Source organism: Haliotis asinina, chromosome 1, assembly GCF_037392515.1.
Source record: "Haliotis asinina isolate JCU_RB_2024 chromosome 1, JCU_Hal_asi_v2, whole genome shotgun sequence".
Taxonomy (NCBI): Eukaryota; Metazoa; Mollusca; class Gastropoda; order Lepetellida; family Haliotidae; genus Haliotis; species Haliotis asinina.
In genome coordinates, this window is record NC_090280.1 from 97,323,551 (window position 1) to 97,340,716 (window position 17,166).

Consider the following 17,166-nt stretch of genomic DNA (forward strand, 5'->3'; position numbering starts at 1 on the left):
TTGATGAACTATATGTGTATGTGTGTCTTTCCGTAAAGTATCAATGGAAAAACTGATGTGCACACTGTGTAAGTCCTTATGATTAAATTTCAGCAAGCTGGAACCTTGTGTGGTCAAGATCATTTTACAGGAAGTATCTATAACTTGAACAAAGATCTTTAATGAAGTTACAGTTACTTCTGTTGCAAAGTTGCCAAGTATATTCTTCAGAAGTACAAAAAAATACCATTTTTATTTCCACATTAAGATATATGCAGAATACATTTACATCAAAGTACTCCATATACCTTCACAAATCACCATCATAGAATAAAGAAATATCTTCAAATATTTTGCATACTTTATCTCTGTGTCTCCAGGAGTGGTAATAATGTTTACATACACTTATAATATGTTTTCTGATGATATTTTCAGTAAACTGATAGTGGATGGTTGACAAGAAGGTACAAAACCCGATGTTACTGATTCTAGAGTAAGCATTATCTTTCGTAATTTCATAGTACTTTGATATTTCCCTTACTACATGCCTGAAATTTGAAACTTGTTTAAATTTTTTTGTGTATGTATTACCTGTTTCACACTAAGACATGCTGCATTTAAAGAATTAAAGTATATTTTTCAGAAATGTTTAAAACATTTTCAGAAGCTGAGGACAAAGCATACAGAAACTCCCCCCTCATGACCTCCAAGCCATGTGTGAACTTGTGTCTGTTGGCGATAAGTTTTCTTAACTGATGTCAAAACAGAATTTGTTTTGTCATTTCAGCCACTAAAGGGGCGAACAACTAAACATGAATCAATCATTTTTAAACGTCGTTTATCTATTTTGAAATGTTAATGTTAACCACAATGAATCAAGTATTTTCTAGAGAGTATTGTGTGTCACACACCTCATCTCATGATGCATCAAACATAATGGAGCAAACATTATTGAGGTTTTTACAGACTACACTTATTGGAGGCCTTGGTGGACCACAGATAAGGCCTTGGTCGACTACTCTTGATGGAGGCATTGATGGATCACAGATTATCAAGGCCTTGGGCGACTACTCTTGATGGAGGCCTTCATGGACCACCCGACAACGGAGGCCTTGATGGAGCACCTCACAACTGAGGCCTTGATGAAGCACCTCATAACGGAGGCCTTGATGGAGCAACTCACGACGGAGGCCTTGATGGACAACCTCACAACTGAGGCCTTAATGGAGCACCTCATAACGGAGGCCTTAGTGGACTGCACATCATGGCAATATTGAAAGGAAGTTTCACTGCCCTATTCAGTGTATGACTTGGCAGAAGCTACAACATTATCATAGACCATACATTCCGTTTTAAGTAATTAAACTATGTTTACAAATGTGAAGGCATATATAATTAGGAATCTCGATGAAGGAAAATCAAGTTCTGTGGTAAGTCAACTTGCAATGGGTGTGACGTTTCGTTGTAGGTACTAACACGGTTATCAATCGTCCACTCGTCACGATTCTCCCCTTGCCCGTAACTTCCATGGAGATTCGGTTCATCACAGAACAGCACGATATGGTCACGAATGGAATTCTCAACTTTCAGTTCAAATATGCAGTTCTTGGTTCCTCCAGTTTCATCAACCATCGAACACGACTATTTACTTTCCTTTTCCTGTCCCTTTCAAATCACTTGAAGTGTAGAAAACGGTAAGGTTTCCAACAATCCTATTATTTTTGGAAGCTGTGGTGCATAAGCAAGATGTAGGTGAAAGCCAGTGCAGACGCAATCGGTTTCTATCAAATGTCCTGATAAAAATATGTTCTGATACCGAGTTTGTACATGACTAAGTACATAATACCATGAATACAATAACAAACTATGTTATGGCCAACGTTTCAGTGTTATGGCAGTTCCAGATATGTCAACGTTTCGGCCATCCTTCAAGCATAGAAACCCCACAGAAATACAGCCAAAGCCATGAGCAGTACAGCATTGAAGTTGAGGACCCTTCTCCATGCCGTCCCCTCGTAGATGGAGGTCTGCTTGGCTTCAATGGCTGCCTTCTCCTCTGGAGTGAGTTCCTGCTGCTGGTTCATCTTCTCGATGCCACAGATCCACTGCATGGCTTTCTTGTAACATGGTAGACTGTCGTAGTCCACTGAAAGGAAGGAAATGTGGATTGAATGCAACAAAAACACACAAGAAAGCAAACAAAAACCCCAACACATTTAGCATACCTACGTACTGAAGCAACAGCCATTGGTTGTATGTATCTTGAACATACTAGCTTGTTGAAGAAGCAGCCACGCACAATATTGAACATAACAACCCTTTTGAAGAGATACAGTGGACAGTATAGAAACTTGGCTTCATGGCATCCCATTCTCCCCGCTTGCCAGCGTCACGTGGTTGTTTTGTTGTTGACGGTTGTTGAATCAATTCACAGACATGTTGGATGACAGGTCTGGGCAGAGCTGGCTGTGGTAATGTGGTTATGCCTAGGTGTGGGAGTGCTTCGGTGTTGTCATCCCAAGAAACACACGGAAATGGCACGACGCGTGTCTTCAGGATGTTGTCCAATGACACGTCTGTGAATAACATGCAGAGGTAGCCTACCCGTCATCGTGATCCCGTACCACACCATTACTGAGCCACGCCCAGAATGGTCGTTCTGTTGAACAATAACGACCTGTTCATTCAGCCTTCGCTACACTCTGCTTCTCCTGTCAAGGAGTGAGTGAGTTTAGTTTTACGCCGCTTTTAGCAATATTCCACATTGCACACATGTGGGAATCGAACCAGGATCTCAGCCGAGACGCGCGAACGCTTGGATCACAAGGCTGCCCCACCGTCCATCATGTCAAGGAAGTCAAACATATTGTCCGTCCAACGTCGACTGGTCGAGCGCTGCTTCTTTGGATACCAATGACGTTGTGCAGCAATCATTCATAGCTACTCGTCCCTTTCCGTAGGTTAAAAGGGACGAGTAGTTACGAATAGTGCAGTAACGTGACCGTCAGTCAGCCGTAGGATAACACAGGTTCCATAGATGTAGTCGACTGTCCAATCACTTTGTTAAACTCATCTTTCCGTGACCTACAAGGAGACATCGACCCCTCTCGTACGCCGTTATTGCCAAGAATCGTGGCAAACCAACCAAATCACGCGTAGTAAGACGCATTTCAAAACATGAAAATGGCGGAACCGGTGAACTTTGAAACTCCGATAAAAAAAATACCAACCACAATTTAAATATAAACTTTGAGCTAAAGGATGAACAACTTCCAACAGTGAAACATATTTGCAAAGGGAATGGCCATATTGCGGTTTTGCCCAGGGAATGTGGGATATCCTTAGAGGCACGTTTGGGAATTCAAAGTTATTTATCCTTGATAAAGGTACTAGACTGTTTCATCTCCATGCCCGTTTGCGCTTAGACAAGATCCAGTCATAAACATAGCCACGAGAGGGGAATGACACAGGTAGGTACGAATGCTCCAGTTTGAGAGGTACATTGACCACGTTTACGTGGTCTGCATCTGCAGCTGTTGTCTCCCTTGGTCGACCAGTTCAACGTCTGTCACCAACGTTATTTGTCTGTCGATATGGTGATTGTGTTCTGCTTATTACTGACTGTAAAACGCGGAGACCCGGCGGTCTGTCTTGTTCCTACTTCCAAATAATGTCACCCTACAATGGAATATCCCCTACTTCTTTGAATGGTATACTTACCGGTTGGAGAACCCTCCTCGTTTCTCTGAGTCTCTTCCCTGTTTGTTTCCTCCTCGTCAATATCAACGCGTGGTACAGTCTCAAATCTTGTCCAGAATGTCAGCCGTACCAACTGGAAAATACATAAATGTTTTTGTTTGTGAGTACTAGTGTTCAAATGGCAACAGTCAGCTATGTATGGTTTTAATGTTCACTCAGTGACACAAACTACGTCACATAAATGAATCAACGGGTTAGGTCTTCTGCAACCTATACTCGTCTTAATCGTTAGGCGACTCTCTAGATTGCCACGTCAACTGTCGTCATCGTATCTGTGTTGTGTACGTTGATGCTCATGGTGTTGATCTCTGGATTGTCTGGTCCAGGTTTGATTGTTCACTAACCACATATAAAGCTGGAATATTGTGCAGCGTATACAATGCAACAATAGATCATCACTCATCTTCCAATGTTTTGACGCTTGATTTCTTCTATGGTCCTATGCATAAAGCAGTTTAAGTTAAGCAAGGACAGGCGTGGAGAATTTGGATAGGTGACCGTGTTTGGGAGCTTTACTCCTGAAAGTTTCTACGGCTTCCGTCCTGCCCCATAACGAAGCACATGTGACACACGTGGTCTCACCTCAGGCAAGTAAGTTTGTTCAAAATTGCATCTGTTCACCTATGGAAAATGGGTACCCAGTGGGATTAGCCATGTGACGATAACTTTCTAGAGTCAGCAGTTTGGGTTATCCAGGGTAATAATGTGGAAGCGCTGTGAGTATGCACAAGTATGTGGAACAGGCGCTTAAAATGGCCATTATTATAAGCCCAACTTAACAAACGTAACTGACTTTGTTGACATTCTCCTGCAGGTAACAAATATTTTAAAGTAACGATGCGATGATATTAAGTATCAGTGGTTTTGTATAATTTACATGGACCAATTCTTACATGGATGTCATCAATAGGCTTTGTGAGGAGACTGATGATGGTGGTGACGATGACGGTGATGAGGAACAGGATACACCCGAAGTGGAGGTAGTGGACTTTGGACAGTATATCAGGCATGGGGTTGTCCGAGGTCACACCGCAGGGGGTAGGGGCGTATGAGTACTCCCAGGCGAAGCGGATCAGCCCAGTTACGAGTCCGACCATCAGGCCCCAGAAAGCACCCTGTTAATAAACAAGACAAGTAAACCGGAACTCACGTTTAATACTTTCGGTTTTATTATTGCTCACACCCAGGAGAGAGAATTCCTCCTGCCACAAGTAGAGTGTATAATGTGTCAAATATTAACTAAATGTTTTGACACTCAATAAAACTTGTTTTACGTATGAGCTAATTTTGAGAACATTCATCCAAACTAAGGAAATCATGCAAATCTAATAAAAACCTATACTAACAGCTTCATTTATTCGTTTCCAGAAGACAGCAAGCAGGTAGACAGCACAGACAGGTGGAGCAAGGAAGCTGGTGATTCCCTGGATGTAGTGGAACAACTCGCTGATGTTCTGGACGATGGGGATCCAAGCAATACTCACACCCGCCAGGATGAGGATGCATAGTCTGAGAAGAGAAAACAAATTAATCTCAAATATTAATTACCTTACTTGTCAGAATACATCTTCCACTGTCGATGCCAGAGAATAGCCAGTCTCGGTTATCGTCCGACAAAGACTCCTTTGGCAAATGACCCGTGAAGATCCACGTTAGAACTGATCTTCAGTAACCAATGCTTGTCGTAAGAGGCGACTACCGTGATCGGGTTGTCAGACCCGAGGATGTGATGATGTGATTGACATCAATTGTGTAGATTGATGCTTATGATGCTGATCACTGGATTGTCTGATTCAGAGATTATTTGCGGCGTAAAACTAAAACTAACTCAGTCGATAAATGCTTTAGCTTAAGGATCTGTCCTACCTGCCAACAACCATGAGCTCCACATCAGATGCCTGTTTCCTGATCCTTCGCCAGATGTCCATGGTGAAGAGGGTGGAGCTACTGTTGAAGATAGAGGTAAGGGAAGAGATCAGAGCGGACATCATCACGGCCAGCATGAGACCTCTCAGTCCCGGGGGCATCAGTTCCAGCACCAGGGTGGGGTAGGCGATGTTGGTGCAGCCTGAACGACTTCCGCACACCTTGAAACACACGTCTGGATCGGCACAGGCTACTGTATCTGTACAGACAACAAAACATATTTCTTATATCCAATCAATAAATATTAAAACCTAATATATAAAAAGCTATTAAACAATTTAACCCAAACGAAGGCAAGGAAGTACTGACCAGGGAACAGTATCCGGGAGATCATTCCTGGGAACACGATGAGGAACATGGGGAGGAACTTGAGGTACCCAGCCAAGATGGTACCGGCCTTGGCATTGGAGATGTTCTTGGCAGCCAGAGCCCTCTGGACAATAACCTGTACGGAAAATACAGTTGCGAGTGACTTGGTCCAAATAACAGGTGCTCTATTTCAAAATCTTTGAATGAAAGGTTCCCCTAAAAACTGACAGCGAAGTGGCGTTCGTCCATGTGCCAAGCCCTAACAACCGGGAATGAAATAATACAAGACGTTGCTGGTATTTGTAAGCTGGTACAAATGCTGTCGAAACCGATTCCCTCGATGCTGGGTATGAAACAATCTGAACTGCTTTCTGTATTGAACAGGAGTAGACCAGAATGGATACCTGTGGCATGAACGGGTACAGTCACAGAATACAGGATACCTAGTGTCATGTCACCCTAACCCTAACGCTAACCCTAAACCTTACCCTTTCCCTTAACTAACCAAACGTAAACTCGTTTGCTTTCAAAGACTGCAGAAGGTGTCCGGTATTCTGTAATCCTGCCCATGAACGAACCTGATCGGAGCACCAGTACCAGATAGACGAGATGGTGAGGCCGAACATGATTCCAGGCCAAGGAAGACCAGGATCTTCTGGGGATCGGATGAGGTGCATGGAGTTGGCTGGGGGAATGCCACAGTCGGTGAAGCTGTAGGTGTCGTTTTTAATGCCGTAGTGGACTTTGGTTGTGTTGGGCCATGCTTCGAAGAACTCCTTGATAACCCTTTCATAGCCTCCAATCTCAATAAAACCTGAAGAATAAATGTTTGAGATACCTTGATGGTCGCTACGCTCACCAAATGTTCAACAGTAAATGTATTTCGGTATGTATTCGCGACCCTCCCGTTTGTCGAGGATGGGAGACTTCATGGGAGCACATGATGTATTACAAACATACTAGAACGTGATACAGAAAAAGGAACCATACAAAGGTATCCATGTGACACTTTGATGACCTAACCTGTATGATACTACTTACTCATCACCATGAGGACGACGCCACCTGCGATCATGATGACAGTCTGGATGAGGTCAGTCCAGATGACAGCAGTCAGACCACCTGAGAATACACACATATATATCTCCCTGTGTCACGTGTACTGTCAGATCACCAAAGAATATATACATATATCGTCAAACCACCTGGGAATATATACTCACCACCGGTGGAAAATAGACATATCAACCTCTCCAGTGGAATATACATCTGTTATTAGATTGCTTGTTTCTTTCTTGCGGACACCAGGTATTATCTCTGATTTAAGAGATTTGCATATCAATTTTTAAATATTTTGATTAAACACTTCGCGTGGTCAGTTCCGGTGGAAATTCGATACCCGAGACTTAATCTTGTCTGGCGTTGATGTTCAGAGTGGGTTTCATACCTCCGATAGATAGCACAGCTGTGACGAGGAGCATGATGAAGACGGCAATGTACAGGTTGAGCTCTGGAACCGCTTGTGTCAGGAAGATGGCACCAGAATATAGGTCAGCCTGGTGGACACAGACAATGTGATGACGTCATAACATATGGAATAAGTGGACATTACATAGATATATCTACCCGATGAACTAACGTGGGTGTTTCAACTCGTTGTGAATGCACTGCTTATATTTTAACATACCAGTGAATACATTCGGAATATTCCGGCTTAATGAGATTTTGGTGAATGTGTTGAGGATACTTAAACTTGCTGAGAAATTTGTGAATACATTTTTAATGTTTCAACTTACTACGATCTGGGCAAATGCGTTGTAAATGTTTTAAATTGCTGACATTTCTGTAAATACATTGCAAACATTTCAACTTTCTTAGATCTGCGTAAGTAAGTAGGTCGTAAATATTTCAGCTTACTGCAATCTAGGTGGATACACCGAGATACGAACTTACGGAGATCTTGGTCAATACATCCAGATGAGTCAACTTATTGAGATCTTGGTGAATCCACCGAGATACGTCAACTTACTGAGATCTTTGTGAAGACATCGCGAGACGTCAACTTACTGAGATCTTGGTGAATACATCGAGATGCGACATCTTACTGAGATCTTGGTGAATACATCGAGATGCGTCAACTTACTGAGATTTTGGTGAATACATCGAGATGCGTCAACTTACTGAGATTTTGGTGAATACATCGAGATGCGACATCTTACTGAGATTTTGGTGAATACATCGAGATGCGTCAGCTTACTGAGATCTTGGTGAATACATCGAGATGCGACATCTTACTGAGATCTTGGTGAATACATCGAGATGCATCAACTTACTGAGATCTTGGTGAATACATCGAGATGCGTCTACTTACTGAGATCTTGGTGAATACATCGAGATGCGTCAACTTAATGAGATTTTGGTGAATACATCGAGATGCGACATCTTACTGAGATCTTGGTGAATACATCGAGATGCGTCAACTTACTGAGATTTTGGTGAATACATCGAGATGCGACATCTTACTGAGATCTTGGTGAATACATCGAGATGTGTCAACTTACTGAGATCTTGGTGAATACATCGAGATGCGTCTACTTACTGAGATCTTGGTGAACACCGACAGGATAAGGGCAAGCAGTGACAGGTAGATCCTGATTCTCTGTCCACCGAATCGCTTCCGGAGATACTCAGGTAGAGTAAACACCTGTTACAGTGGAATGCTTTTACAGTGAAACTACACTAGCCCGAGTGAAACAGTTTCTCTCTAATACGGAATCGTTTCACCACAACCAACATTGCGTGTACGTTATTGCAATTAGTATTCAGATGAAAGAATGAGGTTTCTTATAATTAGTGATGGCATTTGGAAATGAACTGACTTTTAGTAAGGATTAAGGATGTCACAAAGCAGATATGCATGGGGCAAGGTCAAGTCCAGTACTCATATTTGGTGAACGAGTAACGTGTCATATGGGTTGGTGGGAAACTTCCTGTGTAGCATCCAGAATAAGATCTAGTGTAAGATCCAGAGAAAGGACCTGAGAAGGTCCGGGGTACAATCGGCCTTCAGCAACCCATGCTTGACATAAAAGGCGACTTTGCTTGTCATAAGAGGAAACTAACGGGATCGGGTGGTCAAGCTCGCTGACTTGGTTGACACATGTCATCGTTTCCCAATTTCGGATAGCGATGCTCATGCTGTTGATCACTGGATTGTGTGGTCCAGACTTGAATATGTACAGACCGCCGCCACATGGCTGGAATACTGCTGAGTGTGGCGTAAAACTAAACTCTATCACTCACTCACTCACACTCACGAAGGAAGTAGGGTAAAATTATCTATTTATAGTTAGTCATTAAAATGATTTTATGTGCGCTTCAGTTATTGTTATCTAGTTTCATTAAATGACCATGTACATTGTAATTATCCATCATTAACGGTATATATGTCAGAGAAAACACGCCTCCAAAGTTGTGGTAGACAGTGTAAACGATCGGGGTCTAGAAATCCTTCCCCCTCGTGTTTTACATTGTCTACCAAAACCTCGGAGGCGTGTTTTCTCCAATACATCCTACATTCTACGTTCCCGTTTGCCGGGTTTATCGTTTGTTCTTTTCTCATCACAGTACAACTTCTCACAAAAAAGGCAGTGAGGTAGCCCAGTTTAAATTCTCCCACGTGTACAATATGTGAACCCATCTGGCGTTTATACTTCTGAGAAAAGAGTAAAAACTATTCTCTCTCAATCATTGCCCAAGAGAATAAAGAGGCATTATTTCCCCTCCCACCTAACCCTTTCTGGAGTGCAATAACCATAAATGCAGCAAGTCTAATTTCCGAAGATTCTGGCTCTCCCATCGCACTAAGTTCCTTAATAATTTAAAAGGAATTATTTGTTTCTTTATAAAGTATGTATACTGAACAGCAAAATAATCTCAATTTTCGAAGAAACGAAATCTCATTAAAGTATATTTATGCCGTCTCTTTAAAAACTTGACAAAAATGGAATTGCGTTTCTTTCAGTATATATTCAGAGACTAAGCGTAAGTCTATATCAGCTGTCCGTAGTATATACTTCAGACGAATTCACCGAGCAGCTCAAGCCGAAAGTATATCACTTACCCCGGCAGCAACATACACAGGGACGAAGATCCACGCCAGAAGCATCAGGATGAAGATAGCCTGGATATAATAGGAGCAGGATATGGACGTATAAGCAATGTACTTGACGGGATAAAGATACGGTGTATGTTGTTACGAGTGTGTATTTTCTGTATATTTTGTTATTGATTAAGCAATAATTATTATTGGATCACAACATTTAGTGTTTTGAAAAATAATTATGATGGGTCACATTTCGTTTAATAGACTGTCAGGAATTTTAGGATTTTGGTAGCAGGCTGTCCGGAAATTATCTGCCCTTGGTTTTATATTTGTTACTTCTGGGAAACTGCTAGAGCATTCTACAGTGTTGGTGATGATCGCATGTGCCCAAACTTTCGGGAAATGACTGCTTTTATATATAAAAAGGCTAGTTGCCGTGTTGTGACGGACACATTCACATTCATTCCTTGGAGTAGTATCATCAGTCGCTGCCATCGTTCGATCTTCCTAGCCGCCGTCAGACCGTTCACTGTGTTACATTCTGCATGACTGTTTCTCTCACACTAAGACTTTGGTGAGTTTGCTACTAAATATTTTGTGACCCATTGCCTTAGATTTTTTCTCACTTGTATTGTATTTGAAATCGATATTGTGAAATTGACTTGTGACTCTGTATAACTTGCTCTCTTTGCCTTAATACAATATCTGAATGTTTTAAACTTGTCTTTGTTCTGTTTTGCTGGTTCACAGGGGATTTCTTACATTGTTTGTCACGGCAAATTCTTCACCGTAACAATGTGAACGGGCATATGAAGAAGACACTAGGATATGAATCCCGATATGACACAGTAAGGGGACAAGGTATATAAATGGGTATATGACTCGGGTATATATAAACTGCCATATGACTGAGTACAAGGCAGGATGTATGACGGTTTATATCAAGATGGTGTATAAATTTGTATCATGTACATGCACCAACACATGTAATAATTGCTTGGGCATTCTATGCTCAGATATTGCTGATATCGACACAGACAAGGATGATTACAATGAATATGTTAATGTCTATATAATGTTTATCTCTGGATTGTTTACTTAATACCATCACAATATAATGAATTCTTCTCGATCACGTGGTCTGCCATAAAATTGGACGTTAGTCCCAAGATTTCGTCAAAGCCTCTGACATGCAATGACGAATTACTTGTTGCCTTAAGATAGATTCTGTTGTTCCTCAGCTTCTTATGTGTATCACACATGAAGCCTGAGCTGCCTCATCACTGTGACACTTACGTTCAGCTCAAACGCTGCTATACCGATGCCACTAGCTGCACCGGATCCTGCTAGACCGACGAAGTGGCCACTGCCGATGTTGCTGGCGAACAACGACGCTCCGACCTAGAACACACGCGTAATACTCAGTATATACATACGGACATTATGTATAGTAAATTGGTACAGTTGTGAAAGTAGAATTCAGGCTTTGGTTTAGACACACGGGACACACTGCACTGACAGTTCGAAAACATTTCGCAAGGGGCAACGTTGTAACCAGGAGATCATGAGGGGCGGTAGACAGCCTAGTGGTTAAAGCGTTCACTCGTCACGCCGAGTACCCGGGTTCGATTCCTCACATGAGTACAATGTGAAGCCCATTTCTGGTGTTATGTTGCTAAATGACGTGTGAAACACACTCACGCACTCAGTAGTTCATGGAGTGATGTGTGTTCCGATAGTATACACGAACTACGCTGTAGTATTGTTAAGATCATCACACTGGTTCTAGACTCCTCATCATCGTTCAGCGTCTTTTGGGGCTTTGTCTAAGTCATGTTTAACGCTGTACTGCGCAGCAGTCCTGCTTTGTGATAGCGGCCTGCATATTATGGAATCTGTCAAACAACCTACCGGAATCCAGTGCATGCTTCTGCCTGCGAGGAAGAAACCGCCAACAGAACCTCTGTTCCAGCATGACGCCTGCAACAAATATGGAGACAGACGTTTCATTCAGACACCATCATACATAGTATATAACCAAGAGGTATGAGGAAAAATGGTTTATCTAACCCAAGTCAGTGAGTGGTACAAGTGCCCGGCCTCTGACGATTACAAGTAATAGTTAAAAGGGGCTCCCAGTTCGGAGTAAGTTCTGAAAACCTAAATAGCCGATCATGTTCTGATAGTCTGATCCAACAAAGGTGCTACAATATGCTAGAATTTCCAGTTTTTCAATGTCTTAACCAAATATTACATTCAAAACAGGCGACTGTAAATTATGTCTAAATCTTCAATGGCAATACACATTAGCACATTACATTGTTTAACTTATTAGCAACATGATCATGACGGCTCTGGGTACTGAGACGGGTACCCGGTCCAATCTATTACACAGTCTGCTTGCCTCCAGTTCTAACCCAGATCTTCACGGTTCCGAAGGAATACTGTTGATGGATGTTTCAGAAAGATCAAAACATTTCTAACATACTCTCCTTATCTGCTTGACAGAGTTTGTCAGAAATGGTTTGATCTTTCTGGGGTATCCATCAACAGTATTCCTTTGGAGTTACAAACACCGTGAACATCTGAGTTAGAACTGGAAGTGGTAAAGCAATATCGAGGATAAAGTTAATTTTGTGGAGGTTCGGTGTACTGTGTTCTGCCCGGGATTTCACAGGCAGTCTATCATACTACTGATACGCCCTATTATCCAACACCTGTAAAGCTATTCATGGACACAGTGACTGAGCCTTGACACTCACATATAAACTTTCTGAAGAGAGGCAATGCTGTATTCATACATGTTTAGCCAAGTGGCGAAATTTCTTGGATATGACGGTCGGGGGACTGAGGGTATGAGTTGGTTAAGATTTTACCTCGCATCGTCATCTCAACCATATAGGGTTAAGACCACGTTCACGGATATAAACAATGTCCAACTTAAAAGGAATTTCCTTTCCTTGTGCCATTATTACACTATTTTTTACAATATATTTTGTGCACATACATAGTTACAATTTATGGTACAGATCATTTTTAAAAAAGTGTTATTGAGATGCCCTCAGGGAACAGAGATCTTTCAGATTTTAGTGCTTGCTATTGTGGATTTCTGGCAGTTACTAAGTCCACATAGTCAAGCAGAACACATTTGCTCACCGCAAGTGTGCACTTTAGTGAGAACGTGAGGTTAGTTTCACGCCGCTTTTAGCAATATTCCAGCAATATCACGGCGGGGAACACCAGAAATGGTGTACCCATGTGGGGAATCGAACCTTGGCTCTTCGGCGCGACGAGCGAACACTTTACCATTAAACCATCCCTTATAGCAGCAAGACAACCTGTAAAGTGTAAATAATTGCCTCTGGGCCAGACAACCAGTGTCTGATGTTATGTTTTTCATCAAGGTGCACTGGCATGTCAACCAGCAAGTCACTAATCTAGTCTAACCAGGGGATCAATGACAGGATTATATACACTCACATGTTAGACATGGCTCCTTTTCCCGGAATAGCTGCAATTGGCTTTTTTGTTTGATCCCAGGTTTTACTTTTTGTAAGTAAGACCTATTTCCCGGTTTTACTTTTTAGTAAGTAAGACATCTACTCAGATTTTACTTCTTCCTAGCTCTATATGAACATCAACATTTGGGTTCAGTGTTTCGTGGAGCCAGTGTATCATAGAGCCAGCGCACCATGGAATCATTGTGCCATAGAACCAGTATATCTTTAGAACCAGTGTATCATGGGAACAATTGTGTATCGTGCAGTCAGTGCATCGTGGAATCAGTATATCGTGGAACTAGTCTATCGTCAAACCACTGTATCACAGAACCAGCATATCTTTAGAGCCAGTGTATCTTGAAACCATTGTATCGAGGAATCAGTGTATTGAGGAACCAGTGTATAGTGGAACCAGTGTATCATGGAACCAGTGTATCGAGGAACCAGTGAATCATGGAACCAGTGCATCGTGGAACCAGTGTATCATGGAACCAGCACATCGTGGAACCAGTGCATCATGGAACCAATGTATCGTGGAACCAGTGCATCATGGAAACAGTGCATCATGGAACCAATGTATCGTGGAACCAGTTAATCGTGGAACCAGTCCATCGTGGAACCAGTGTATCATGGAACTAGTGTATCGAGGAACCAGTGAATCATGGAACCAGTGCATCGTGGAACCAATGTATCGTGGAACCAGAGCATCATGGAACCAGTGTACCATGGAACCAGTGTATCGTGGAACCAGTGTATCGTGGAACCAGTGTATCATGGAACCAGTGCATCGTGGAACCAGTGTATCATGGAACCAGTGTATCGTGGAACCAGTGTATCATGGAACCAGTGTATCGAGGAACCAGTGAATCATGGAACCAGTGCATCGTGGAACCAATGTATCGTGGAACCAGTGCATCATGGAACCAGTGTATGGTGGAACCAGTGCATCGTGGAACCAGTGCATCGTGCATCGTGGAACCAGTGTATCGTGGAACCAGTGCATCCTGGAACCAGTGCATCATGGAACCAATGTATCGTGGAACCAGTGCATCATGGAAACAGTGCATCATGGAACCAATGTATCGTGGAACCAGTTAATCGTGGAACCAGTGCATCGTGGAACCAGTGTATCATGGAACTAGTGTATCGAGGAACCAGTGAATCATGGAACCAGTGCATCGTGGAACCAATGTATCGTGGAACCAGAGCATCATGGAACCAGTGTATCATGGAACCAGTGTATCGTGGAACCAATGTATCGTGGAACCAGTGCATCATGGAAACAGTGCATCATGGAACCAATGTATCGTGGAACCAGTTAATCGTGGAACCAGTCCATCGTGGAACCAGTGTATCATGGAACTAGTGTATCGAGGAACCAGTGAATCATGGAACCAGTGCATCGTGGAACCAATGTATCGTGGAACCAGAGCATCATGGAACCAGTGTATCATGGAACCAGTGTATCGTGGAACCAGTGTATCATGGAACCAGTGTATCGAGGAACCAGTGAATCATGGAACCAGTGCATCGTGGAACCAATGTATCGTGGAACCAGTGCATCATGGAACCAGTGTATGGTGGAACCAGTGCATCGTGGAACCAGTGCATCGTGCATCGTGGAACCAGTGTATCGTGGAACCAGTGCATCCTGGAACCAGTGCATCATTGAACCAGCGTATTGTGGAACCAGTGCATCATGGAACCAGTGCATCCTGGAACCAGTGCATCGTGGAACCAGCGTATTGTGGAACCAGTCCATCATGGAACCAGCGTATCGTGGAAACAGTGCATCGTGGAACCAGTGCATCATGGAACCAGTGTATCGTGGAACCAGTGCATCGTGGAACCAGTGTATCGTGGAACCAGTGCATCATGGAACCAGTGTATCGTGGAACCAGTGCATCATGGAACCAGAGCATCGTGGAACCAGTGCATCATGGAACCAGTGTATCGTGGAACCAGTGCATCGTGCATCGTGGAACCAGTGTATCGTGGAACCAGTGTATCATGGAACCAGTGTATCATGGAACCAGTGTATCATGGAACCAGTGCATCATGGAACCAGTGTAAATGGAACCAGTGTATCATGGAACCAGTGTATCATGGAACCAGTGCATCGAGGAACCAGTGTATCATGGAACCAGTGCATCATGGAACCAGTGTATCGTGGAACCAGAGCAACATGGAACCAGTGTATCATGGAACCAGTGTATCATTGAACCAGTGTATCGTGGAACCAGTGTATCGTGGAACCAGTGTATCATGGAACCAGTGCATCATGGAACCAGTGTATCGTGGAACCAGAGCATCATGGAACCAGTGTATCATGGAACCAGTGTATCATGGAACCAGTGTATCGTGGAACCAGTGTATCGTGGAACCAGTGTATCATGGAACCAGTGCATCATGGAACCAGTGTATCATGGAACCAGTGTATCGTGGAACCAGTGTATCATGGAACCAGAGCATCATGGAACCAGTGCATCATGGAACCAGTGTATCATGGAACCAGTGTATCACGGAACCAGTGTATCATGGAACCAGTGTATCGTGGAACCAGTGCATCGTGGAAGCAGTGTATCATGGAACCAGTGTATCGTGGAACCAGTGTATCGTGGAACCAGTGCATCATGGAACCAGTGCATCGTGGAACCAGTGTATCATGGAACCAGTGTATCGTGGAACCAGTGTATCATGGAACCAGTGTATCGTGGAACCAGTGCATCATGGAACCAGTGTATCGTGGAACCAGTGCATCATGGAACCAGTGCATCATGGAACCAGTGCATCATGGAACCAGTGTATCGTGGAACCAGTGTATCGTGGAACCAGCGTATCGTGGAACCAGTGCATCGTGGAACCAGTGCATCGTGCATCGTGGAACCAGTGTGTCGTGGAACCAGTGTATCGTGGAACCAGTGTATCATGGAACCAGAGCATCATGGAACCAGAGCATCATGGAACCAGTGTATCACGGAACCAGTGTGTCATGGAACCAGTGTATCGTGGAACCAGTGCATCGTGGAACCAGTGTATCATGGAACCAGTGTATCGTGGAACCAGTGTATCGTGGAACCAGTGCATCATGGAACCAGTGCATCGTGGAACCAGTGTATCATGGAACCAGTGCATCGTGGAACCAGTGTATCATGGAACCAGTGTATCGTGGAACCAGTGTATCATGGAACCAGTGTATCGTGGAACCAGTGCATCATGGAACCAGTGTATCATGGAACCAGTGCATCATGGAACCAGTGCATCATGGAACCAGTGTATCGTGGAACCAGTGCATCGTGGAACCAGTGCATCGTGCATCGTGGAACCAGTGTATCGTGGAACCAGTGCATCGTGGAACCAGTGTATCGTGGAACCAGTGCATCATGGAACCAGTGTATCGTGGAACCAGTGCATCATGGAACCAGTGTATCGTGGAACCAGCGCATCGTGGAACCAGCGTATTGTGGAACCAGTGCATCATGGAACCAGTGCATCGTGGAACCAGTGCATCGTGGAACCAGTGCATCATGGAACCAGTGTAGCGTGGAATAAGGTTTGCTGTATGTCAATCAATTTAAGCAGAGCGAA

The 17,166-nt window shown here is 43.3% G+C and overlaps 2 protein-coding genes across 2 annotated transcripts; one reads left to right on the forward strand and one right to left on the reverse strand.

Moving 5' to 3' along the window:
* Positions 1-215: 215 nt before the first annotated feature.
* Positions 216-12,052, reverse strand: LOC137284817 (sodium/glucose cotransporter 4-like). Its single transcript, XM_067816817.1, has 13 exons — positions 11,990-12,052; positions 11,375-11,479; positions 10,097-10,156; positions 8,573-8,677; positions 7,421-7,529; positions 7,015-7,095; positions 6,552-6,787; positions 5,974-6,109; positions 5,605-5,863; positions 5,085-5,247; positions 4,632-4,853; positions 3,700-3,811; positions 216-2,125 (listed from the first exon to the last, which is right to left on the reverse strand). The coding sequence occupies exons 1-13, from the start codon at positions 12,002-12,004 to the stop codon at positions 1,908-1,910; spliced, it is 1,821 nt and encodes a 606-aa protein (XP_067672918.1). The 5' UTR covers positions 12,005-12,052; the 3' UTR covers positions 216-1,907.
* Positions 12,053-14,966: 2,914 nt separating this feature from the next.
* LOC137277384 (uncharacterized) lies at positions 14,967-15,800 on the forward strand. Its single transcript, XM_067809092.1, has one exon. The coding sequence runs from the start codon at positions 14,967-14,969 to the stop codon at positions 15,798-15,800; it is 834 nt and encodes a 277-aa protein (XP_067665193.1).
* Positions 15,801-17,166: the final 1,366 nt, after the last annotated feature.

Bases quoted from the DNA above. Each gene is read 5' to 3' on its own strand.
- LOC137277384 (XM_067809092.1), top strand. From the start codon at position 14,967: ATGGAACCAGTGCATCGTGGAACCAATGTATCGTGGAACCAGAGCATC.
- LOC137284817 (XM_067816817.1), bottom strand. The intron at 10,157-11,374 runs GTAAGTGTCACA...TATTATATCCAG, and splicing joins TAGCAGCGTTTGAGCTGAAC to GCTATCTTCATCCTGATGCT. The intron at 5,864-5,973 runs GTCAGTACTTCC...TTGTCTGTACAG, and splicing joins CTCCCGGATACTGTTCCCTG to ATACAGTAGCCTGTGCCGAT.